The sequence below is a fragment of the Anomaloglossus baeobatrachus genome, chromosome 4, assembly GCF_048569485.1.
Source record: "Anomaloglossus baeobatrachus isolate aAnoBae1 chromosome 4, aAnoBae1.hap1, whole genome shotgun sequence".
Lineage (NCBI taxonomy): Eukaryota > Metazoa > Chordata > Amphibia > Anura > Aromobatidae > Anomaloglossus > Anomaloglossus baeobatrachus.
This window is the reverse complement of record NC_134356.1, coordinates 28,681,652-28,708,552: the sequence shown is the minus strand read 5'-3', so window position 1 is coordinate 28,708,552 and position 26,901 is coordinate 28,681,652. Positions and strand designations below refer to the sequence as shown.

General features: G+C 45.6%; 1 protein-coding gene across 1 annotated transcript in view; it reads left to right on the top strand.

The window, feature by feature from the left end:
* The first annotated feature begins 1,027 nt into the window (after positions 1-1,027).
* Positions 1,028-26,901, top strand: part of AMN1 (antagonist of mitotic exit network 1 homolog) — a 38,573-nt gene continuing 12,699 nt past the window's right edge. Inside the window, exons 1-6 of the mRNA XM_075342141.1 lie at positions 1,028-1,247; positions 16,906-17,038; positions 17,977-18,124; positions 18,511-18,728; positions 18,815-18,871; positions 19,104-19,215. Coding sequence (XP_075198256.1) covers positions 1,213-1,247; positions 16,906-17,038; positions 17,977-18,124; positions 18,511-18,728; positions 18,815-18,871; positions 19,104-19,215 — 703 coding nt within the window. The 5' untranslated portion in view covers positions 1,028-1,212. The remainder of the gene's footprint in view (positions 1,248-16,905; positions 17,039-17,976; positions 18,125-18,510; positions 18,729-18,814; positions 18,872-19,103; positions 19,216-26,901) is intronic.

The following is a 26,901-nucleotide window of genomic DNA, read 5'->3' as shown; positions in this document are numbered from 1 at the left end:
TTTTCTACAAAGCGCCGTATTGTGCCGCTCAGCAAAAACCGGATGTGTGAAAGCAGCCTTATCTAATGTGTAAGACAGACAATTTCCTTTTGTCTCCTTCAAAGCTTGAATAAAGCCGTTTGAGGTGACTCCAAATCACTGAGAGTTAATTTTTCTAACAAATGCCTCGAATGATCACTTGGCCAACAGGTATCTCATTTGAAAGTGTGTATGTGTGTGTGTATATGTGTGTATATGTGTGTGTGTGTGTGTGTGTGTGTGTGTGTGTATGTATGTGTGTGTGTGTGTGTGTGTGTGAGAGTGTGTGTGTGTGTGTGTGTGTGAGAGTGTGTGTGTGTGTGTGTGTGAGTGTGTGTGTGTGTGTGTGTGTGTGTGTGTGAATGTGTGTGTGTGAGTGTGTGTGTGTGAGTGTGTGTGTGTATGTGTGAGTGTGTGTGTGTGTGTGTGCGTGTGTGCGCATGTATGTATGTGTATGTGTGCATGTTTGTGTGTGCGTGCGTGTGTGTGCGGGGGGGGGGGGGGGCATTATGCTCAATATTGTTCCTCAGGAGCACACCGCTTCCCAGCCTCCCGACTTCCTGTTGCCGGGGGGCTCTGTGCTCCTGAGGATTAACAATTTGGCTGGGCAACATGGTTGCGCCATGTGTTGGTCTGATTTGAGCAAATAATTGTAATAATAATTTAAAATAATAAAAATAATCAAATTATGATAATACTAATATAAAATAATAATAAAAATATTCTTATTATTTTCTATTCTTATTTTCTATTATTATTATCATTATTATTATTATTTTCTATTATTATTTTATAATAATAAAAATATATAATAAAATAATAATAAAAAATAAATAATACAAAATAATAATACTATAAAATAATAATAAATAAATACTACAGTATCTTTGGCTGTAATTCCCCCATCCACCGCTAGATGGAGCGCTTAGCTACTAAAGAGCAAAACTACATTTCCCAGAAGCCACTTGACCTTAAGGGATCGTCTACAAACTGCCAACTGTTTTATTTAAACTGCTCACCGTTTTATCCAGAGGCAGAAGGATGACAGTATTTTCCACGGGAGTTTAACACATAGGGACTGTGGTGATCAGCGGGACCACGAGAGTGAGGCGAGGCGGTTAGATCACGTGATATCATTGCCAGGGCTCTTTGTAGACGCTCCCTGACTGTGGCGCTGTCTGTTTGGTGGGGACCATGAGCGGCCGCCAGGTTGACCCTTTATTAGACAGGTGAGGCGTCACTGACGGGCGGGGGAGGGGGGTTCTGCACTTCATGTCGTCGACATATGTCAGTGAGAGTTTACGGGGAGGGAGGGGGTATTTACATTTACAGCCAGTTCCTCTGCACAACCCCTGCTGTTTGGTGTAAATAAAGTTAATTGAAACCGTCACAGTTGCTTTCATTTCTAACGTGTATCAATTGCCCACAGCAACCAATTACAGCGCAGGTTTCATTTCTTACAGTGCCCCTAGTTGCCCATAGCAACCAATCACAGCGAAGCTTTCATTTCTTCTTGGGCTCTTCAAAATCGAAAGCTGCTCTGTGCTTGGTTGCTGTGGGCAACGAATTCATTAAGAAATAAAAGCTGCACTGTGATTGGTTGCTGTGAGCAACAAAGACACTAAGAAATGAAGCTGCCCTGTGATTGGTTGCTGTGGGCAAGAAATACACAAATAAATGAAAGCTGTGCCTTGATTGGTTGCTTTAATCAGCAAAAATACTAAGCAATGAAAGCTGCACTGTGGTTGCCATGGGCAACAACAAAAAACTCAAATGAAAGCTGCACTGTGATTGGTTGCTGTGGCAACAAAGACACTGTAAAAAATGAAAGCTATGCTGTGATTGGTTGCTGTGGGCAACAAAGACACTAAGAAATGAAAGCTGCCCTGTGATTGGTTGCTGTGGGCAACAGACACTAAGAAAGGAAAGTTGCCCTGTGATTGGTTGCTGTGGGCAACAAAGACTAAGACGTGAAAGCTGCACTGTGATTGCTGTGGGCAACAAAGGCACTAAGGCATGAAAGCTCTGCTGTGATTGGTTGCCGTGAGCAACAAAGGCACTAAGAAATGAAAGCTGCTCTGCGATTGGTTGGGAAACAAAGACTAAAGCGGGCTTTACACGCTACGATATCGTTAAGGAATTATGGTCGGGGCCACGGTGTTTGTGACGAACATCCGGCGTCATTAACGATATCGCAGCGTGTGACACTTATGTGCGACCTAAACCGATCGCAAAAGCGGCCAAAATCGTTTACGCAGCGAGGTCGTCCTGAAACAAAAAATCGTTTTCTTCTAATTAGTGATGTTGATCCTCGTTCCTGCGGCAGCACACATCGCTGTGTGTGACACCGCAGGAGTGACGAACATCTCCTTACCTGCCTCCACCGGCAATGCGGAAGGAAGGAGGTGGGCGGGATGTTTACGTCCCACTCATCTCCGCTTCTATTGGACGGCTGCCGTGTGGCGTCGCTGTGACGCGGCACGACCCGCCCCCTTAGAAAGGAGGCGGATCGCCGACCAAAGCGACATCGCAGGACAGGTAAGTGCGTGTGACGGGGGTAAGCGAGGTTGTGCGCGACGGGCAGCGATTTGCCCGTGTCGCACAACCGACGGGGGCGGGTACGATCACTTGCCATCTCGCTAGCGAGATCGCAGTGTGTAAAGCCCGCTTTAGAAATGAAAACTGTCCTGTGATTGCTTGCTGCCGGCAACAGACACTAAGAAATGAAAGCTGCCCTGTGATTGGTTGGGCAGCAAAGACTAAGAAATTAAAGCTGCTCTGTGATTGGTTGCTGAGGGCAATAAAGTCACTACAAACTGAAAGCTGCACTGTGATTGGTTGCTGTGGGCAACAAAGTCTAAAATGAAAGCTGCAATTGGCTGTTATAGACAACAAAGTTTTTCTTTTAGAGGGTTTAAAAAAAATAAAATAAATAAATATATATATATATATACTGTATGTATATTTGTACTGTATGTATGTTTGTGTATATATATATATATATATATATATATATATATATATAAAAAATGTGCCCAGTGTGTATGACACGGGCTTGTGTGAGGCTGTATGACATCCATCAGGTGGCTCGGCATAGCGTATACCCCGGTCTGTGATCGGGAGAGTCACACACGCTAGGTTGTCTTATAGAGTCCCATTTTCTATGGTCAGGACCCATCTTCGCATTGGTTTTATGACGGAGCGACTTTCTAGTGCCTGATCTGTGTCCCTGACTCCATGGGAAAAAATTTGCCCAGAAGCCGGGACATTCCTAACCAGAGATTACTCTTATCTTCCCTTGAGCAGCGAAACTCCCACTACCTCAAGGTCGACTGTTAGAGAAATTTTAGTCTATTTTTAATAGCTGAATTTTATAATCTCAGTTGTCTGTATTCATTATTTTGTATCTACTGATTTATGCTTCTCCTGTCTGGACAATATAGTGGGAGTCTGCAAAATTAAATCAAGGCCAAAGAACAGATTATTATAAAGGACAAGTTCCGTTATCGGATGGGCATGGAAATGACCAGACTTATGTTTCAAGGGTCATATGATACGTGATTTTTTGCAGCTGTTCCTTTTGAATATATTATTATATATTATTATAAAAGCAGATGTAATTCCGGAAGGGGCAGACATTCTGGTATATTGATCCTTCAAGGATGTATCCTCATATATGAAAATAAAATCTTCAAGGAGAGCAGATGTCTCCGGCTACTTTGATTGATAAATAAGAAATTCTCCTGTCACCAACATTGCAAAACAAGGATATCGTGAAGACAGATGATAACCACTAAGACAAACTTAAAGGGGTTGTCCGAAATAGTACAAAAATAAATGTTATCATCCTCCTTAAAGGGGTCGTCCAAACTAGTACAAAAATAAGCAAATAATTATCAACCTTAAAGGAATTGTCCAGTCTGAATCCACAAGTCTGCAGTCACTCTGTGTTTCACTCTATGTGACTGCAGACTTGCGAATCCTCACATCGTCTGTGCTGCGAGGATTCTCCACTGTCAGAGCTGGGAACGGCAGTCACGTGGCTGCGATTACGCAATATGCAGACTCCCAACAGAATCCGACTAGCGGGGAGCAGAATCGCTCAGTACACTTATATTGAGCTATTATATGCCCCTCTATTCGGATTCTGGCGGGAATATGCATATTGCGTACTTGCGGCCACGTGTCCGCCATTTCTGTTCAGGGCTCTGACAGCGGAGAATCCTCACAGCGCACAACCCCTTTAAAGCTAACAGGCAGGAAGTTGCTAACCCCTGGCGCCGGCTCATGGTGCTCACGGATTGGTTCTTCTGGGCTGCTCTGTAGACGGGACTGCCAGCGTCAATAATTGGGCAGGGAACGCCTCGATTACAGAGCGGAGGAGGGACGTCCGAGACCGGCTCCGAGCACAACAAGACAGGGGGTTGGCAACTACCTGCCTGTTAATTCTTAGGCCCATAGTAAAAATATAAATAGTCCCTGATGACCCCTTTTAATTACAGACCCCCAAATCTCTTCAGTTAACACAGACTGAACCCAGACTAAACCAGCCCCCCCATCAAGTAATATGGACCCATAAATATATACAAATTTTCCCATACCACCTAAACTAATAGAGACCCCAGACAAAAAGCTCTAAATAGGAACCCTTTAAAAAACATATAGACCCCCTAAATAAATACAGACCCCAGATTGAATACAGAGATCGGATCGTCTAATAAATACAGCCCCAAACCAGAGCCTCTGAACCAAGAGACCCCAGAAAACAAAAGCTCTAAATACAAACCCTGATAAAAAAAATCATAGACCCCCCCTAAATAAATACAAACCTCTGATCACTTAAATTGAATACCGAGACTGGACCCCCTAATAAATACAGACTCCTTAAACTAATACAGACCCAGAAATAAATTCATATTCTGCCATATCCCAGAATGAATAGATCCCAAATAAAAGCTCAGATCGGGCCCCCCTATAAAACAGACTTATCCAGACCACCTAAATAAATATACACTTCCGGAATCCCTAAATAAATGCAGACCAGACCCCCATACACTATCATAATACATTCACCAGACCCCCTAAACAGATACAGACCATGGCCCATATTTAAATACAGAACCCATAAATACAGATTCTACCAGACCCCCTATATAAATAACACACAAAATTATAGACCCCCCCCTAAATAATTACAGACCTTTTATCACTTAAATTGAATACGGAGACCAGACCCTCTAATAAATCAAGACCCCCCTAAACTAATATAAACCAATAAGTAAATTGATATTCTTCCGTATCCCAGAATGAATAGAAACCAGATAAAAGCTCTAAATACAAACCCTCAGACTGGACCCCCCTAAAATACAGATTTAGCTAGACCACCAAAAGAAATATACACTCCCGTATTCTTTAAATAAATGCAGACCAGACCCCATAAACTACCATAATACAGTCATATGAAAAAGTTTGGGCACCCCTATTAATGTTAACCTTTTTTCCTTATAACAATTTGGGTTTTTGCAGCAGCTATTTCAGTTTCATATATCTAATAACTGATGGACTGAGTAATATTTCTGGATTAAAATGAGGTTTATAGTGCTAATAGAAAATGTGCAATCCGCATTTAAACAAAATTTGACCGGTGCAAAAGTATGGGCACCCTTATCAATTTCATGATTTGAACACTCATAACTACTTTTTACTGACTTACTAAAGCACTAAATTGGTTTTGTAACCTCATTGAGCTTTGACCTTCATAGGCAGGTGTATCCAATCATGAGAAAAGGTATTTAAGGTGGCCACTTGCAAGTTGTTCTCCTATTTGAATCTCCTATGAAGAGTGGCATCATCGGCTCCTCAAAACAACTCTCAAATGATCTGAAAACAAAGATTATTCAACATAGTTGTTCAGGGGAAGGTACAAAAAGTTGTCTCAGAGATTTAAACTGTCAGTTTCCACTGTGAGGAACATAGTAAGGAAATGGAAGAACACAGGTACAGTTCGTGTTAAGCCCAGAAGTGGCAGGCCAAGAAAAATATCAGAAAAGCAGAGAAGAAGAATGGTGAGATCAGTCAAGGACAATCCACAGACCACCTCCAAAGACCTGCAGCATCATCTTGCTGCAGATGGTGTCAATGTGCATCAGTCAACAATACCGCGCACGTTGCACAAGGAGAAGCTGTATGGGAGAGTGATGCGAAAGAAGCCGTTTCTACAAGCACGCCACAAACAGTCACCTGAGGTATGTAAAAGCACATTTGGACAAGCCAGTTACATTTTGGAAGAAGGTCCTGTGGACTGATGAAACAAAGATTGAGTTGTTTGGTCATACAAAAAGGCGTTATGCATGGAGGCAAAAAACCACGGCATTCCAAGAAAAGCACTTGCTACCCACAGTAAAATTTGGTGGAGGTTCCATCATGCTTTGGGGCTGTGTGGCCAATGCCGGCATCTGGAATCTTGTTAAAGTTGAGGGTCACATGGATTCAACTCAGTATCAGCAGATTCTTGACAATAATGTGCAAGAATCAGTGACGAAGTTGAAGTTACGCAGGGGATGGATATTTCAGCAAGACAATGATCCAAAACACCGCTCCAAATCTACTCAGGCATTCATGCAGAGGAACAATTACAATGTTCTGGAATGGCCATCCCAGTCCCCAGACCTGAATATCATTGAACATCTGTGGGATGATGTGAAGCGGCTGTCCATGCTCGGCGACCATCAAACTTAACTGAACTGGAATTGTTTTGTAAACAGGAATGGCCAAATATACCTTCATCCAGGATCCAGGAACTCATTAAAAGCTACAGGAAGCGACTAGAGGGTGTGATTTCTGCAAAATGAGGATCTACAAAATATTAATGTCACTTTTATGTTGAGGTGCACATACTTTTACAGCGGTCAAATTTTGTTTAAATGTAGATTGCACATTTTCTGTTAGTACAATAAACCTCATTTCAATCCACAAATATTACTCAGTCCATCAGTTATTAGATATATGAAACTGAAATAGCAAAAACCCACATTGTTATAAAGAAAAAAGGTTAACATTAATAGGGGTGCCCAAACTTTTTCATATGACTGTACATTTACCAGACCCCCTAAACAGATACAGACCATAGCCCATAAATAAATACAGAATCCATAAATACAGATTCTACCAGACCCCCTAAATAAATAACACACAAGATTACAGCCCCCCCTAAATAAATACAGTCCTCATCATTTAAATTGAATATGGAGACCAGACCCTCTAATAAATATAGACCCCCTAAACTAATACAGACCCATAAATAAATTCATATTATCCCATATCCCAGAATTAATAGACCCCCAGATAAAAGCTCAGACTGGACCCCCTAAAATACAGATTTATTCAGACCATCTAATTAAATATAGACCCCCCAGATTCCCTAAATAAATGCAGACCAGACCACCATAAACTACCATAATACATTCACCAGACCCCCTAAACAGATACAGACCATGGCCCATATTTAAATACAGAACCCATAAATGCAGATTCTACCAGACCCCCTAAATAAATAACACACAAGATTACAGACGCCCCTAAATAAATGCAGACCTTGTAGAGGGAAGCGTCACCCAATAATATATATATATTATATAAAAGATGCTGGGACATATTTCATCTCAGATCCAGTAACCTGTCTCTGGAGTGTAGTAGAGTCCCTTTACAATAGCCATTGTCTGCAGATAAGTTTGATTGTTGCAGGCTCAGACACTTTAGTAGTGTCCTTACAAGTCACACAATAATTCTGTTTTGCCCTAAGGGTAAGTTCACACAGTGTGTTTTTCGTGGCGTTTTTGCACGTTTTTCGGGTGCGTTTTTGGCCTCAAAACTGCATGACTTTGCTTCCCCAGCAAAGTCTTTGAGTTTTTATTTTTGCTGTCTGCACACAACTTTTTTTTTAAGCTGTGTTTTTTAGCTTAAAAAAAAAAATGGTCATGTCAATTCTTTCCTGCGTTTTCCTGCGTTTTTCCCCCAAGTAATGCATTGGAAAAACGCAGCAAAACGCAGCCAAAAATGCATCAAATCACGGCAAAAACGCATGCAATTAATTAATTGACCCCCAGATAAAAGCTCAGACTGGACCCCCCTAAAATACAGATTTATTCAGACCATCTAATTAAATATAGACCCCCCAGATTCCCTAAATAAATGCAGACCAGACCCCCATAAACTACCATAATACATTCACCAGACCCCCTAAACAGATACAGACCATGGCCCATATTTAAATACAGAACCCATAAATACAGATTCTACCAGACCCCCTAAATAAATAACACACAAGATTACAGACCCCCCCCCTAAATAAATGCAGACCTTGTAGAGGGAAGCGTCACCCAATAATATATATATATATATATATATATAATAAAAGATGCTGGGACATATTTCATCTTAGATCCATGAACCTGTCTCTGTGAAGTGTAGAGTCCCTTTACAATAGCCATTGTCTGCAGATAAATTTGATTATCGCAGGCTCAGACACTTCAGTAGTGTCCTTAGGAGTCACACAATAATTCTGTTTTGCCCTAAACATCCTTCATTCCTTCACAGGATAAATTACCATTGCAAGGACACATTCACACACCTAGGTCATTAGAACCCAAGTCCCCATTGTTTGCTACTAGGGCAGATCAAAAGACATGGCCAACTGTCCATGAGATATGTATAGTGGACACTAGCCAGGCCCCGAACACTTAGGCTATGTGCGCACTTACCGGATTTTGACGCGGATTTTCCGCGGATTTGCTGCATGTTTCGCTGCAGAAAATGTTCATAACATCTCTGCAGTGAATCACCAGCAAATCCTATGGAGAAAAAAAATCCTGTGCGCACTGGGCGGAATTTGACAGCTGCATGTTTTGCTGCGGGAATCCCACAGCAAAAACAAGTGCATGTCACTTCTTTTCCGCACATCGCTGCGGGATTTTACTCCATTGACTCAATGTTAATCATGAAATCCCGCAGGGAATAACGCAGGCAGCAAATTCTGTGCGGTTCACTGCGTTTTCCTGCGTTATTCCCTGCGGTATTTCGCGGTTTACCTCCGGTAATGTACATCGCCTGTCTGCGGTTTTGCAGGGAAGTGATGTCATTACAGGAAGAGGAAGCCGTGCAGAGAGTAAACACAAACACACATCACAGACATAGAACACACATAAAAAGAAAACGGAAATATAGAAAAAAAAAGAACGTGGGCTCCGCTGCATATTTACCTTCCAGCCGAGGTAAGCACACAGCGGCGGCCCGGTATTCTCAGGCTGGGGAGGGAGAGGGGCAGGGTTAATGTCCCCCGCCTCACTCCACCTCCCGCAGCCGAGAATATCAGCCGCAGCTGCCCCGGCACTGTCGCATGCAATATGCGGCAGCACCGGCGTGTCCTCGGCTCTTCTTGCCACCGTGTAGCAGTGGTGGCAAGGTAATACAAGGGGTTAATGGTGGTGGGGGACCACCGCCATTAACCCCAGGCTTGATCATGGCAGCATCTATGTGACAGCTGACATGATCAACCCGTAAGTAAAGTGAATAAAACACAGACACCGAAAAATCCTTTATTTTAAATAAAACCAACAAGCCTCGTTCACCATTTTATTAACACCCCCCCCCCCCCCCCAAACAAAGCTCCGGCGTAATCCACAGGTCCTGCGCTGCTTACATCCAGCCGCGACTGTCACAGACACAGGCTGAATGAAAGCAGCAGACAGCAGAGGTAATTACCGGTCATTTCCCACGGCCGGTAATGTGAACTCACTGCCGACCGTGGGAAATGCAGCGATCTGTCCTCTATCTATCTATCTATCCCTCTATCTATCTATCTATCCCTCTATCTATCTATCTATCTATCCCTCTATCTATCCCTCTATCTATCCCTCTATCTATCTATCTATCCCTCTATCTATCCCTCTATCTATCTATCTATCTATCTATCCCTCTATCTATCCCTCTATCTATCTATCTATCCCTCTATCTATCCCTCTATCTATCTATCCCTCTATCTATCTATCTATCTATCTATCTATCTATCCCTCTATCTATCCCTCTATCTATCTATCTATCCCTCTATCTATCCCTCTATCTATCTATCTATCCCTCTATCTATCCCTCTATCTATCTATCTATCCCTCTATCTATCTATCTATCCCTCTATCTATCCCTCTATCTATCTATCTATCTATCTATCCCTCTATCTATCTATCCCTCTATCTATCTATCTATCCCTCTATCTATCCCTCTATCTATCTATCTATCTATCTATCCCTCTATCTATCTATCCCTCTATCTATCTATCTATCTATCCCTCTATCTATCCCTCTATCTATCTATCTATCTATCCCTCTATCTATCTATCTATCCCTCTATCTATTCTTCTGTCTATCTACTATCAGAATTAAATGTATTTTTTTAAATGTATTGAATGCAATAAAGCACATCCCAACCCGCACGCGGCAAAACCGCGGCAATACCGCGAACAATACCGCGGTAAAACCGCAGCAAACCGCATGCATTTTTTACCGCGGGTGCGGTAATCTTTGAGAGCATGAGGAATTTACACAAGGAAATTTCATTTCCCAGTGCGCACAGAGCCTATAGGAGACAGGTATATCAGATCTGTCACACAAATGTAGGTATCCCCCATTGTCTCACCTCTGTGTATGGACAACTGTACCCATCAGATAAGATCAGGTTCTCATATATAGTACACTTCACAGTGACCATCAGAGATGAGACCATCTTCATACAGATCTGTCTGCAGATATTCTGACTGTGTAATTAGTACACAGGGATGGGCCCGCCAGGTTTAAATATTTGGCAGGGACACATCTTAAAACCTTTGTCATTTCTCTCTCTGCTGTAACACTCCACTTCTCTCAGAGTCTGTCCTCTCTGTCTGACACTTCATTCATAGCGCTTCATTTTCTCTCTAAGACGTCATTCATTCTCTCCCTCTGCACTTCTGTCTCAGAGTTACTGCTCTCCTCCTCCTACCCCTGCTGCTCTCCTCCTCCTACCCCTGCTGCTCTCCTCCTCCTACCCCTGCTGCTCTCCTCCTCCTACCCCTGCTGCTCTCCTCCTCCTACCCCTGCTGCTCTCCTCCTCCTATCCCTGCTGCTCTCCTCCTCCTATCCCTGCTGCTCTCCTCCTCCTATCCCTGCTGCTCTCCTCCTCCTATCCCTGCTGCTCTCCTCCTCCTATCCCTGCTGCTCTCCTCCTCCTATCCCTGCTGCTCTCCTCCTCCTACCCCTGCTGCTCTCCTCCTCCTATCCCTGCTGCTCTCCTCCTCCTATCCCTGCTGCTCTCCTCCTCCTATCCCTGCTGCTCTCCTCCTCCTACCCCTGCTGCTCTCCTCCTCCTATCCCTGCTGCTCTCCTCCTCCTATCCCTGCTGCTCTCCTCCTCCTATCCCTGCTGCTCTCCTCCTCCTACCCCTGCTGCTCTCCTCCTCCTATCCCTGCTGCTCTCCTCCTCCTATCCCTGCTGCTCTCCTCCTCCTATCCCTGCTGCTCTCCTCCTCCTATCCCTGCTGCTCTCCTCCTCCTATCCCTGCTGCTCTCCTCCTCCTATCCCTGCTGCTCTCCTCCTCCTATCCCTGCTGCTCTCCTCCTCCTACCCCTGCTGCTCTCCTCCTCCTATCCCTGCTGCTCTCCTCCTCCTACCCCTGCTGCTCTCCTCCTCCTATCCCTGCTGCTATCCTCCTCCTATCCCTGCTGCTCTCCTCCTCCTATCCCTGCTGCTCTCCTCCTCCTACCCCTGCTGCTCTCCTCCTACCCCTGCTGCTCTCCTCCTCCTATCCCTGCTGCTCTCCTCCTCCTATCCCTGCTGCTCTCCTCCTCCTACCCCTGCTGCTCTCCTCCTCCTATCCCTGCTGCTCTCCTCCTCCTATCCCTGCTGCTCTCCTCCTCCTACCCCTGCTGCTCTCCTCCTCCTACCCCTGCTGCTCTCCTCCTCCTACCCCTGCTGCTCTCCTCCTCCTACCCCTGCTGCTCTCCTCCTCCTATCCCTGCTGCTCTCCTCCTCCTATCCCTGCTGCTCTCCTCCTCCTATCCCTGCTGCTCTCCTCCTCCTATCCCTGCTGCTCTCCTCCTCCTATCCCTGCTGCTCTCCTCCTCCTACCCCTGCTGCTCTCCTCCTCCTACCCCTGCTGCTCTCCTCCTCCTACCCCTGCTGCTCTCCTCCTCCTATCCCTGCTGCTCTCCTCCTCCTATCCCTGCTGCTCTCCTCCTCCTATCCCTGCTGCTCTCCTCCTCCTATCCCTGCTGCTCTCCTCCTCCTATCCCTGCTGCTCTCCTCCTCCTATCCCTGCTGCTCTCCTCCTCCTACCCCTGCTGCTCTCCTCCTCCTATCCCTGCTGCTCTCCTCCTCCTATCCCTGCTGCTCTCCTCCTCCTATCCCTGCTGCTCTCCTCCTCCTACCCCTGCTGCTCTCCTCCTCCTATCCCTGCTGCTCTCCTCCTCCTATCCCTGCTGCTCTCCTCCTCCTATCCCTGCTGCTCTCCTCCTCCTATCCCTGCTGCTCTCCTCCTCCTATCCCTGCTGCTCTCCTCCTCCTATCCCTGCTGCTCTCCTCCTCCTACCCCTGCTGCTCTCCTCCTCCTACCCCTGCTGCTCTCCTCCTCCTACCCCTGCTGCTCTCCTCCTCCTATCCCTGCTGCTCTCCTCCTCCTATCCCTGCTGCTCTCCTCCTCCTACCCCTGCTGCTCTCCTCCTCCTATCCCTGCTGCTCTCCTCCTCCTATCCCTGCTGCTCTCCTCCTCCTATCCCTGCTGCTCTCCTCCTATCCCTGCTGCTCTCCTCCTCCTACCCCTGCTGCTCTCCTCCTCCTATCCCTGCTGCTCTCCTCCTCCTATCCCTGCTGCTCTCTATCTCTCTCTAATATATATTCTCTTGAGCCTGCCTGCAGTGTCCTACAGAAGCCATTCCTGGAATTTGCGAAGTATCACTGACATTTGCTTTGCTTCTCTCCGGACTGCATTGCTGTATTAACTTCTTTATCTCCGCAGGGACAGTTAATTACAGGAATATTGGGTTGGGACAATCATGTGTGCGACATAGGTGGGAATTCATATAATATTGTGTGTTTTGTATTATTTGGATATTGTGCGTGCAATTTTATTCATCCCCTTTACTTTCAGTGCAGCAAACTCACTCCAGAAGTTGATTGAGGATCTCTGAATGATCCAATGTTGTCCTAAATGACTGATGATGATAAATATAAGCCCCTGTGTGTAATCAAGTCTCCGTATAAATGCCCCTGCTCTGTGATAGTCTCAGTGTTCTGTGTAAAGCGCAGAGAGCATCATGAAGACCAAGGAACACAACAGGCAGGTCCGTGATACTGTTGTGGAGAAGTTTAAAGCCGGATTTGGTTACAAAAAGATTTCCACAACTTTAAACATCCCAAGGAGCACTGTGCAAGCGATCATATTGCAATGGAAGGAGTATCATACCACTGCAAATCTACCAAGACCCGGCCATCCATCCAAACTATCATCTCACACAAGGAGAAGACTGATCAGAGATGCAGCCAAGAGGCCCATGATCACTCTGGATGATCTGCAGAGATCTACAGCTGAGGTGGGAGAGTCTGTCCATAGGACAACAGTCAGTCATACACTGCACAAATCTGCCCTTTATGGAAGAGTGGCAAGAAGAAAGCCATTTTTCAAAGATATCCATAAAATGTATTGTTTAAACTTTGCCACAAGCCACCGGGAGACACCAAACATGTGGAAGAAGGTGCTCTGCTCAGATGAAACCAAAATCAAACTTTTTGGGCACAATGCCAAACGATATGTTTGGTGTAAAAGCAACACAGCTCATCACCCTGAACACACCATCCCCACTGTCAAACATGGTGGTGGCAGCATCATGGTTTGGACCTGCTTTTCTTCAGCAGGGACAGGGAAGATGGTTAAAATTGATGGGAAGATGGATGGAGCCAAATACAGGACCATTCTTGAAGAAAACCTGTTGGAGTCTGCAAAAGACCTGAGACTGGGACGGAGATTTGTCTTCCAACAAGACAATGATCCCAAACATAAAGCAAAATCTACAATGGAATGGTTCACAAATAAACGTATCCGGGTGTTAGAATGGCCAAGTCACAGTCCAGACCTGAACCCAATCGAGAATCTGTGGAAAGAGCTGAAAACTGCTGTTCACAAACGCCTCCATCCAACCTCACTCAGCTCCAGCTGTTTACAAAGAATGGGCGAGAATTTCAGCCTCTCGATGTGCAAAACTGATAGACACATACCCCAAGAGACTACAGCTGTAATAGCTGCAAAAGGGGGCGCTACAAAGTATTCACTTAAAGGGGATGAATAATATTGCACGCCCCAATTTTCAGTTTATTATTTTTTAAAAAAGTTTAAAATAAGCAATAAATTTCGTTCAACTTCACAATTGTGAAGCCTGAAATGTGGGAAAAGGTTGAAAAATTCAAAGGGGCTGAATACTTTCGCAAGGCACTCTATATAGTGTATATATACTGTAGACTTTTAAGTGTGTTTAATAAATATTATTTATTAGTACACTGTTTTGTCTCAGTTAGTCGCCAAGGGTATATATATTATATATAGCAAAGGAATAGATAGCGTTAAGCGTTTATATGCTACAGTGTGTATATATGTATATGTATGTATATATATATATATATATATATATATATATATATATATATATATATATTCTTGTTAGTCAAATCTGATAATGATAATATCAGGTGTTAGCTCATATTAAATGATTAGCAAGCCTTCCTATCGGCGATAATAATTAATATCGGCGCTAGTCCTGTAAGAGACCTCTTATCACTTAAACTGAATATGTATGGGCGGCACGGTGGCTCAGTGGTTAGCACTGCAGTCTTGTGGTGGCTCAGTGGTTAGCACTGCAGTCTTGCAGCGCTGGGGTCCTTGGTTCATATCCCATTAAGGACACTATCTGCAAGGAGTTTGTATGTTCTCCCCGTGTTTGCATGGGTTTCCTCCGGGGTCTCCGGTTTCCTCCCACATTCAAAAGACATACAGATAGGGACTCTAGATTGTGAGCCCCAATGGGGACAGTGTTGTAAATGTATGTAAAGCGCTGTGGACTTAATAGCGCCATATAAATATTAATTATTATATTAATTATTAATTATTATTATTATATGGAGGCCAGACCCTCTACCAGATACAGACCCTCTAAACTAATACAGGTCAATAAGTAAATAGATATTCTTGCATATCCCAGAATGAATTGAAACCAGATAAAGGCTCTAAATACAAACCCTCAGACCGGACCCCCCTAAAATACAGACTTATTCAGACCACCTAAACAAATATAGACCCCCAGTTACCCTAAATAAATGCACACCAGACCCCCCATAAACTACCATAATACATTTACCAGACCCCCTAAACAGATAAAGACCATAGCCCATAAATTTGTACAGAACCCATAAATACAGATTCTCCCAGACCCCCTAAACAGATACAGACCATAAATAAATACAGAACCCATAAATACAGATTCTCCCAGACCCCCTAAACAGATACAGACCATAAATTAATACAGAACCTATAAATTTAGATTCTCCCAGACCCCCAAAACAGATACAGACCATAAATACAGAACCCATAAATACAGATTCTACCAGACCCCCTAAACAGATACAGACCATAAATAAATACAGAACCCATAAATACAGATTCAACCAGACCCCCTAAACAGATACAGACCATAAATAAATATAGAACCCATAAATACAGATTCTACCAGACCCCCTAAACAGATACAGACCATAAATAAATACAGAACCCATAAATACAGATTCTACCAGACCCCCTAAACAGATACAGACCACAGACCATAAATAAAAACAGAACCCATAAATACAGATTCTACCAGACCCCCTAAACAGATACAGACCATAAATAAATACAGAACCCATAAATACAGATTCTCCTAGACCCCCTAAACAGATACAGACCATAAATAAATACAGAACCCATAAATACAGATTCTACCAGACCCACTAAACAGATACAGACCATAAATACAGATTCTACCAAACACATTAAACATATACAGACCACAGATGATAAATTAATACAGAACCCATAAATACAGATTCTCCCAGACCCCCTAAACAGATACAGACCATAAATAAATACAAAACCCATAAATACAGATTCTACCAGACCCCCTAAACAGATACAGACCACAGCCCACAAATAAATACAGAACCCATAAATACAGATTCTACCAGACCCCCTAAATAAATAACACACAAAATTACAGACCCCCGACCAGGAACCCTAAACTAATGCAGTCCAAGAAATAAACACAGACCCTGAGCCGAACTTGTCCATAATTAAATACTTATCCCAGACTAGACCCCTAAAACATGTCACCTCCCCTGTCCCCCGGTATAGTCAGACCTACATCTCCCCACCATTCCCAATACAGACCCTTCTGACACAAAGGCAGAAATCTCTGAGGCCCCAAGGGTTGTCTAAAATTAGATAAGCACAGCTGCTTCTTCTAACAGCGCCACCCTTGTCTATAGGTTGTGTCTGGCACTGCAGCTCAGGCCCATTAACTTACAGCTCATCTCAGAATTAGCCTACTGGTTCATTCTGCTCTATACTTTGCCCAAAATGAACTGAAAAAAACCCCTTTAAATTAAAGAGGGAAGGAGGTGGCCCACCATAGTGACTCTACAAATGTCCCAATCCCAAATATATCAAGCCCAGCCCCATTTGACCCCTGTCATACCCCCCAAAATGTATGGAAACCCCCATTTCTGTACAGATTTGAGATCCAAGAGTGCGGTATACGTTGATTTTTCTGTTTTCTGTCGGCAGGTGTCTCGTCTGCTTGTCCAAAAACCTGACCCGATACGAGTCAGATCTGGAGTCTCTGCCCCCGAATCTGAAGGACAAGCTGATCACACTCCTGTGCGCCCAAGGGCTCCTCACCGACTCCAACATCGGATGGGTAAGAAAGTCACAAAATTCCTGTCAGGCTTCCTACAACCATAGGCCGTGTCACTGTCAACGGAGGAATTTTTGGTGAAGACTACTAACGGAGTCTTCGTTTGGGATATCCAGAGACGAGAAAGTCACAAAATTCCTGTCAGGCTTCCTATAACCATAGGCCGTGTCACCAGATCACTGTGGACCTCGTTCACGTGAAGCGGCGCTGAACCATTATCTCATAGGATGTCCCGTGTCCCTCAGAATGGCTGTGGTGGGGTACCACCCCCCAATATGAGGAGGGGGATAATAATGAGGGGGAAAAAAAAGGATGAGACATGCTGAATTTCAACATGCCCAATCCTTCTGCTCTCCTTAGAGATAAGCCTCAGCCTGGGGCACGTCACCTCTGGTCGAGACTTATCTCTAAAGGAGAGCAGAAGGAATGGGCATGTTGAAATTCAGCATGTCCCATCCTTTTTTTTCCCCTCATTATTCCCCCCTCCTCATATTGGAGGGTGGTACCCCACCACAGTCGTTGTGATGGACACTAGACATCCTAAGAGATGGTGGTTCAGCGCTACTTCATGTGAACGAGGCCCATAGTGATCTGGTGACACGGCCTATGGACCTCTGACCTTTACTTAAAGGGGCTGTACAGAAATAGGAAACATGGCTGCTTTCTTCCAGAAGCAGCGCCACAGATGTCCACAGGCTGTGACTAGTATTGCAGTGAATGGAGCGGAGCTGCCAAACTAGAGACAACCTGAGGATAGCTGTCATGTTTTTTCAGTCTTGTCCCAACCCCAACCCGGAATTGGGAAGCCCGCATACATATTACATGGTCATCCATTCTCATCAGGTCCGGACGACTTTTATCTGACGTGTAAAGAGGCCTAATGTCATTTTGTGGGGGAGGGAGGGACGCTGCCGTCATCACCGCCACTTCTTATTTTCCAGGTCCTGCATCCGTCTGTGAAAAAACTGGACCTCCGCGACTGTGACGTGTCCGACAACGGCCTGCAGCTCATATCCCGCTGCCGACAACTCAAGACAATAAACCTGAACGCCAGCAAAGGAGAGGAGAGGACCTCTGTCACTTCTAAAGGTGACGATCTGACGATACAGGCGCCCCGGTGGCGGACCTGACCCATAATAACTTTGGCGGCTGGAGATCATGTCACCGGTCACCGATTGGCTGGGGGAAAAATTAAGCTCCTCCCCCTCTCAGACCGCTTAGATGCCTTGGCTGACAACAGCGTCTAAGAGGTTTCTGGAAACCAAAGATAAAAAGTTTGGTTTCGCCAGAATCATATAGATCCGGATTATTTTTAAAGCACCATAAACGGCGTTAAACAAAAAAGTTCTGGATAAAGGGAAGGCGTCAATAGAGGATGTATATGTACATGTACAGTGAGCTCCCCCTAGTGGTGGACTTTTCATATTTCCTTTTGGAGAATATATTATATGCTGTCACTTCTCTCCCTCCTCCAGGAATCGCCGCGGTCGCCCGGTCCTGTCCGTACCTCCATGAGGTCACTCTTAAAGAATGTCGCAATTTGACCGATGACGGCGTCTTGGCGCTCTCGCGGAATTGCCCGCTACTGCAGATCGTTAACTTGAGCGGCTGCATCATGGTCAGCGACGTGTCTCTGCAGGCGCTGGGCCAAAACTGTCCTCTGCTGCACAGCGTGGACCTATCCACCACAAAGGTAAAAGCCGCCATGGCCTATTACACCAACGGCAGAGGGGTCGGGATCCGGATCGGTCACTATGATGTCATTACTGCCCCCTGCAGGTAACCGATGGTGGCGTCATTGCTCTGGTGACCGGCAAGTGTTCAAAGAACTTAAAGGTAAAGTTACATCCAAGGGAGCCCGGCCTCCTTTAATGTGCAGCCCCCTAACATAAAAGTTAAAAGGATGGTACAGTTTTATTAACCTTCATATATCGAAACGTTTCGCCACTCTGGGCTTCTTCTGGTGTCCATTTTCCGAATTCACTTTAATGGGGCAGAGTTGCAATACCGGATGTAACCCATGGTCCGGGTGGCGCCGCTTCTGAAAGCCTTCCTTTACCGCCTGCAGGAAATCTACATAGCTCGTTGCACGCACGTGACGGACGAAGCAGTGGAGGCCATTCTCACCTGCTGCCCCAGTATCAACATCCTGGTCTTTCACGGCTGCCCACAAACCACAGGTCAGACAATATTAAAGGTATTGGGGCAGGAGGGAAGGGGGAGTAAGAGGAACGGTCGGTGTCCTGAAAACACTTTCCTTTAAAAATTGCATAGTGCTGTCCCTCTGTTGTTCCTAATGGAAATATATACCTATATGGGTGCCACCACAGCGAGCACTGATGGGATGGACGCCGAGCTCCATAGAACAGTAAATTCACTACATAATGCAGCACATACGACGAAGTATCACAGCATCATGTGTCCTTGTGCCTCTACTAAAGTCCGATCTATGAAGATCTAATATATAAAGCTCTTTCTGTGTGTGTGTATCTGCGCGCGTGTGTGTGTGTATATGTGTGTGTATATGTATGTGTGTGTGTGTGTATGTATATGTGTATGTGTGTGTGTGTATATGTGTGTGTGTGTGTATGTATGTGTGTGTGTATATGTGTGTGTGTATGTGTATGTATGTGTACAGTCATGGCCAAAAGTTTTGACAATGCTACAAATATTAATTTTTACAAAGTCTACTGCTTAAGTTTTTCTAATGGCAATTTGCATATACTCCAGAATGTCATAAAGAGTGATCAGCTTAACAGCAATTACTTGCAAAGTCAATATTGGCTAAGAAAATGAACTTCAACCCCCAAAACACATTTCAACATCATTGCATTCCTGCCTTAAAAGGAGCAGCTAACATTGTTTTAGTGATTGTTCCAGTAACACAGGTGTGGGTGTTGATGAGGACAGGGCTGGCGATCAATCAGTCATGATTAAGTAAGAATGACACCACTGGACACTTTAAAAGGAGGCTGGTGCTTGGTATCATTGTTTCTCTTCAGTTAACCATGGTTATCTTTAAAGAAACACGTGCAGCCATCATTGCTCTGCACAAAAATGGCCTAACAGGGAAGAGTATCGCAGCTACAAAGATTGCACTAGGGTCAACAATCTATCGCATCATCAAGAACTTCAAGGAGAGAGCTTCCATTGTTGCCAAAAAGGCTCCAGGGCGCCCAAGAAGGACCAGCAAACGCCAGGACCGTATCTTAAAACTGTTTCAGCTGCGGGATGGGACTACCAGCAGTGGCGAGCTAGCTCAGCAATGGCAGCAGGCTGGTGTGAGTGCTTCTGCACGCACTGTGAGGCGGAGACTCTGAGCAAGGCCTGGTTTCATGGAGTGCAGCAAAGAAGCCACTTCTCTCCAGAAAAAACATCAGGGACTGACTGATATTCTGCAAAAGGTACAGGGAGTGGACTGCTGAGGACTGGGGTAAAGGCATTGTCTCAGATGAATCCCCTTTTTGATTGTTTGGGACATCTGGAAAACGGCTTATTAGGAGAAGAAGAGGTGAGCGCTACCACCAGTCTTGTCTCATGCCAACTGTTAAGCATCCGGAAACCATTCATGTGTGGGGTTGATTCTCAGCCAAGGGAATCGCACCACTCACAGTCTGGCCTAAAAACACAGCCATGAATAAAGAATGTACCAGAATGTCCTCCAAGAGCAACTTCTCCCAACTGTCCAAGAGCAGTTTGGCGCCCAACAATGCCTTTTCCAGCATGATGGAGCACCTTGCCATAAAGCAAAGGTGATCACTAAATGGCTCATGGAACAAAACATAGAGATTTTGGGTCCATGGCCTGGAAACTCCCCAGATCTTAATCCCATTGAGAACTTGTGGGCAATCATCAAGAGACGGGTGGACAAACAAAAACCAACAAATTCTGGCAAAATGCAAGCATTGCTTATGCAAGAATGGACAGCGATCAGTCAGGATTTGCTCCAGAAGTTGATTGAGAGCATGCCAGGGAGAATCGCAGAGGTCCTGAAGAAGAAGGGTCAACACCGCAAATATTCACTTGCTGCATTAACTCATTCTAACTGTCAATAGAACCTTCTGGTCTCATAATATGATTGCAATTATATTTCTGTATGTGATGTAAACATCAGACAAACACAATTAAAAACCAGAGGGCAACAGATCATGTGAAAATAGCATTTTGGTGTCATTCTCAAAACTTTTGGCCATGATTGTATATGTGTGTGTATGTATCTACGCGCGTGTGTCTGTGTATATGTGTGTGTGTGTGTGTACTCGCTAAAGGAATCCGCACCGTCGCATTTACAATCACAAAATTTTGCACAGACACCTCATGTGACTCAGGGAACATCATAGACTATGTTTTGAAGAAAAAATGTAACCCCGCGCTTTACAGTTATTCACCAAAAAAGTCAATCACCACCTTACATTAAAGTCAACGGAGCTGGGAGCTACAGGTTATTAATAGGAGCTGTGATTGGTTGCTATAGGCAACGAAGGACATTCTCAGTATAAGTAGAGAAATACTTTGGCGTAGTGTTGGGGCTCTATTGCATTGATCAATTCAGTAGCTAAATTTCTCTTGATTCATATGTTCATGGCAGTAATGCAGAGTCCATTTTTCACATTTTCATTCTTGCATATAGATATTGGATTTTTCAAGTCAGTATTCACACAGCAGTTTTTGCTATTCCATGTATTCCCCTTACATAGTCACTGGTGTGCATACCTTATCTCCCCATAGTGATGTTTTTTTAGGTTTTTGCACCCAGTTCAGACTTAGAATGGTGTTCCAAACGTTATTCCTTATTCTCAGTATAAGAAGCTTATGTGTAAGGTAATATGATGTCGGTAGAGACAGAGAGAGACACACAGAGACAGACATACAGAAACACACACAGGGACAGAGGTACACAGAGACTGATAGAGGCCGGCTTCTCACTTGCGATTTTTCTCGCAGTAGTGCAATGCGAGAAATTCTCGCATTGCACTCGGACACATGTCAATCAATGAGGCAGCTCCCATCCGCTATTTTTTTCTCAGTCCAAATTGGATTGAGAAAAAAAATCGCAGCATGCTGCGTTTTGGTGAGTTTCTCGCACGAGTCTCTCCAATGCAAGTCTATGGGTGCGTACTGATAAGGCCTTAATTTAGGTTGATGCCATTCAGTCGTGCATCCCTCTTAAACTGTCTGCAGTCCAAATTACGAGTCACTCGTGGTAGCATGCATAACCACTCTCTTCCACCCACACCAGAGACGTACTCAGATATGAATAGAAAGTAAGACTGATTTATTCCGGAAGTTGTACAAATATATATAACCGGGCTTATTGGCTAGGTGCCAAGAATACGTAACACGTCTCCTATTGGATGAAGTAGAACAGCTTATTCTGTGATATACAATTTACTGTAATGTGCTTGCTTCCTCATTTATATTAAGCAATGTCAGCATGATTCACTGGTCACAAGAATAGCCCAGACTGTCTGTCTGAGTCTTATGCCAAGAGATATGTGGGGTACAGTTCAAACACCATCTTAAATCCTGTTCTTTATGGATATCTCCATGTAACTCTTATATACTCATAATAATTCATAATCTTGTCCATAACACGTACGGACCATCCTAGTGACATGCGTTTTTCACAATAGATTTCACGCATGTAGCAGAGAACAATGTAAATGCTTCTGTTCATACTTCATTACACGAATAGCAGCTGCTGAGGGTAAACACTGATTGCACACTGACAGCATACTGACAGCACACTGATGAATAGTGAACTAAAATCGGCCGTCTTTTTTTTCCTGCTACTCGGACCGATTTTACACACATAAATGTGATTCCAGCCAGAGAGACAGAGATACACAGACTGATACAGAGACACACAGAAACACACACACACAGAGACACAAAGAGAGACATACACAGAGACATACACATAGAGGCACACAAAGACAGAGACATATACAGAGACACACCCAGAGACCAAGACACACAGAGACACACAGAGACTGATACAAAGACAGAGACACACAGAAACAGAGATCAACGGAGACACACACACAGAGACAGAAAATACACAGAGACCCAGAGTCACAGAGACAGACATAGAGACACACAGACAGAGAGAGATAGACACAGAGACACACAGAAACAGAGATAAACACAGAGAGACAGACAGAGACAGACACAGAGATAACCTCAGAGATACAGAGACATATAGACACACAGACAGATGCAGAGACAGACATGGAGACAGAGACACACATTGAGAGAGACACACAGAGAGAGGGACAGACAGAAAGGGAAAGTGAGAGCGACACAGAGTTACTATCCTGCGCAGCAACGCTGGGTACTACAGCTAGGCTAAAATAAAAATGAAAGCCGTAAAGCAGAAAATATATAAAAACGGACACAATTACAGCACCTAGCGTCGCACTCCCCAAGAAAATTCCATGGGGACACGTAAAAACTGTCAATGAAAACGACAATTCAGCCCGATAGAATCATTGATCGTAAAATTAGGGAGCAGCGCCCTCTAGAGTCCGTGTCCTGCAAATGCAACAGAACAGCGCGACATCTGGCGGCCACACAATAAAAAATAGCCGGAATTTCTCCCTTGTTCTAGACGAAAACAATTCGGCAGAACGTCATCGAGTCCGGAGATCGTGGGAACCAAGGACACGGGAGAGATCGAGGGTTAACCCCCGAGAGGCACGAATGAGACACCACCTATCAGCTGGGAACGTGTCACTCCGCTCCCCACACACCGGTGTGTGTGTAATAAAGAAAGAACTTAAAAATATATATCCACTTACATAATCACCAGTTGTGTCTGTTCCCCTGTTCCGTCATGCACCGCGACATTGTCCGATCCCTATCTGCAGCTCGAACGATGCTCCAGCTTCTGGGTCCTCACTGCACATACACACACACAGCAGACACACATACACACACACACATAGCGCACACAGCAGACACACACATAGCGGACACAGCAGACACACACATGGCGCACGCAGCAGACACACACAGCGTATGCAGCAGACACACACATAGCGCACGCAGCAGACACACACATAGCGTATGCAGCAGACACACACATAGTGCACACGTAGCGCACACAGCAGACACACATAGCGCACACAGCAGACACACAGCAGACACACACAGCGCACACGCAGCAGACACACATAGCACACTCAGCAGACGCACACAGCAGACACACACATAGTGCGCACACAGCAGACACACATAGCGCACACAGCAGACACACACATAGCGGACACAGCAGACACACATAGCGCACGCAGCAGACACACACATAGCGCACGCAGCAGACACACATAGCGGACACAGCAGACACACACATAGCGGACACAGCAGACACACACATAGCGCACGCAGCAGACACACACATAGCGCAAGCAGCAGACACACACAGCGTATGCAGCAGACACACACATAGCGGACACAGCAGACACACACATAGCGGACACAGCAGACACACACATAGCGCACGCAGCAGACACACACATAGCGCAAGCAGCAGACACACACAGCGTATGCAGCAGACACACACATAGCGGACACAGCAGACACACACATAGCGCACGCAGCAGACACACACAGCGTATGCAGCAGACACACACACAGCGCACGCAGCAGACACACACATAGCGTATGCAGCAGACACACACACAGCGCACGCAGCAGACACACACACAGCGCACGCAGCAGACATACACAGCGCACGCAGCAGACACACACACAGCGCACGCAGCAGACACACAGCGCACGCAGCAGACACACACACAGCGCACGCAGCAGACACACACAGCGTATGCAGCAGACACACACACAGCGCACGCAGCAGACACACACACAGCGCACGCAGCAGACACACGCAGCAGATACACACAGCGCACGCAGCAGACACACACATAGCGCATGCAGCAGACACACAGTGCGCACACAGCAGACACACATAGCGCACACAGCAGACACACACAACAGACACACACATAGCGGACACAGCAGACACACACATAGCGCACGCAGCAGACACACACAGCGTATGCAACAGACACACACATAGCGCACGCAGCAGACACACACAGCGCACGCAGCAGACACACGCAGCAGATACACACAGCGCACGCAGCAGACACACACATAGCGCATGCAGCAGACACACAGTGCGCACACAGCAGACACACATAGCGCACACAGCAGACACACACAACAGACACACACATAGCGGACACAGCAGACACACACATAGCGCACGCAGCAGACACACACAGCGTATGCAGCAGACACATACATAGCGCACGCAGCAGACACACAGGGTATGCAGCAGACACACACACAGCGCACGCAGCAGACACACACACAGCGCACGCAGCAGACACACACACAGCGCACGCAGCAGACACACACACAGCGCACGCAGCAGACACACACATAGCGGACACAGCAGACACACACAGCGCACGCAGCAGACACACACAGCGTATGCAGCAGACACACACATAGTGCACATGTAGCGCACACAGCAGACACACACAGCAGACACACACATAGCACACGCAGCAGACACACATAGCGCACGCAGCAGACACACACATAGCGCACGCAGCAGACACACACATAGCGCACACGTAGCGCACACAGCAGACACACACATAGCGCACACAGAAGACACACACATAGCGCATGCAGCAGACACACACATAGCGCATGCAGCAAACACACATAGCAGACACCGAACACGTACACACACATAGCGCACATGTATGTATACACAGAACACAGACACACACACACACACTGCTGTATACTCACCTGTCCGGGGCCGCCGCCTCTGCTGTCAGACCTTTACTGCAGTTGAATGCTTTGTGGCGCCATAAAGCATTCAACTGCAGTAAAGCCATGACATCAACCTGCAGAGTCTGTGTGCTGCAGCTGGAGGCTCAGCGGGCACGGAGGACAGGTGAGACACTGCATAATTATGGACAGATGGGAACCAGCAGGAGCACAATGTGCTCATTACTGCAGAGGACATGAGCCCACCCCCCACCAGATCTATATGCCCCAAGCCCCCCCACCAGATCTGTATACCCCCCGCCCCCCCCACCAGATCTGTATACCCCCCCACCAGATCTGTATGCCCCCAGCCCCCCTCCACCATATATGTATGCCCCCAGCCCCCCCCACCAGATCTGTATGCCCCCAGCCCCCCCACTAGATCTGTATGCCTCCAGCCCCCACCAGATCTGTATGCCACCAGCCCCACTCACCACTGCTCCTGTCAGCACCACTCAGCATAGACAAATGTTTATTCCACCGCACTCCTGATGCGATAGCATCGGGCCTATTTCTAGTATATATATATATATATATATATATATATATATATATATATATATATATATATATATATATATATTGTGAGACTGTGACCGGGGTTATCTATGACGGCCGGTATGTCTCGCCCCGGTTGTGCTCACTCCATGATAGGAAGTGAATCCACTATAGGGTTAATGCTGTTTCCCTACAGGCTGAGGGAAGGGTTAAATAGAATCAGGAACAAGGGCAGGTGTGCCGGGTGTGAGGGAGTGAACACAACTCCCTGAGTTTTTCTGCTGGAGAGGCACATGTATTGTGTTATGGACTTTTGTTTTGGACATTAAACCGTGTGCTGTGAACCTTAATGCCTGGATCCCGTGTCTTCTGCTGCGCAGCCGACCACGCTACCTCACATATGGTGGAGAATGCGGGCATGACAGCCGGTGAGGTGTAGCATCCATTCCTGGTGACCCAGTAGCACATGTCCTGGATTCGAGCGGCTATACTACAGCCCAAACCCGGCGACGCCATGG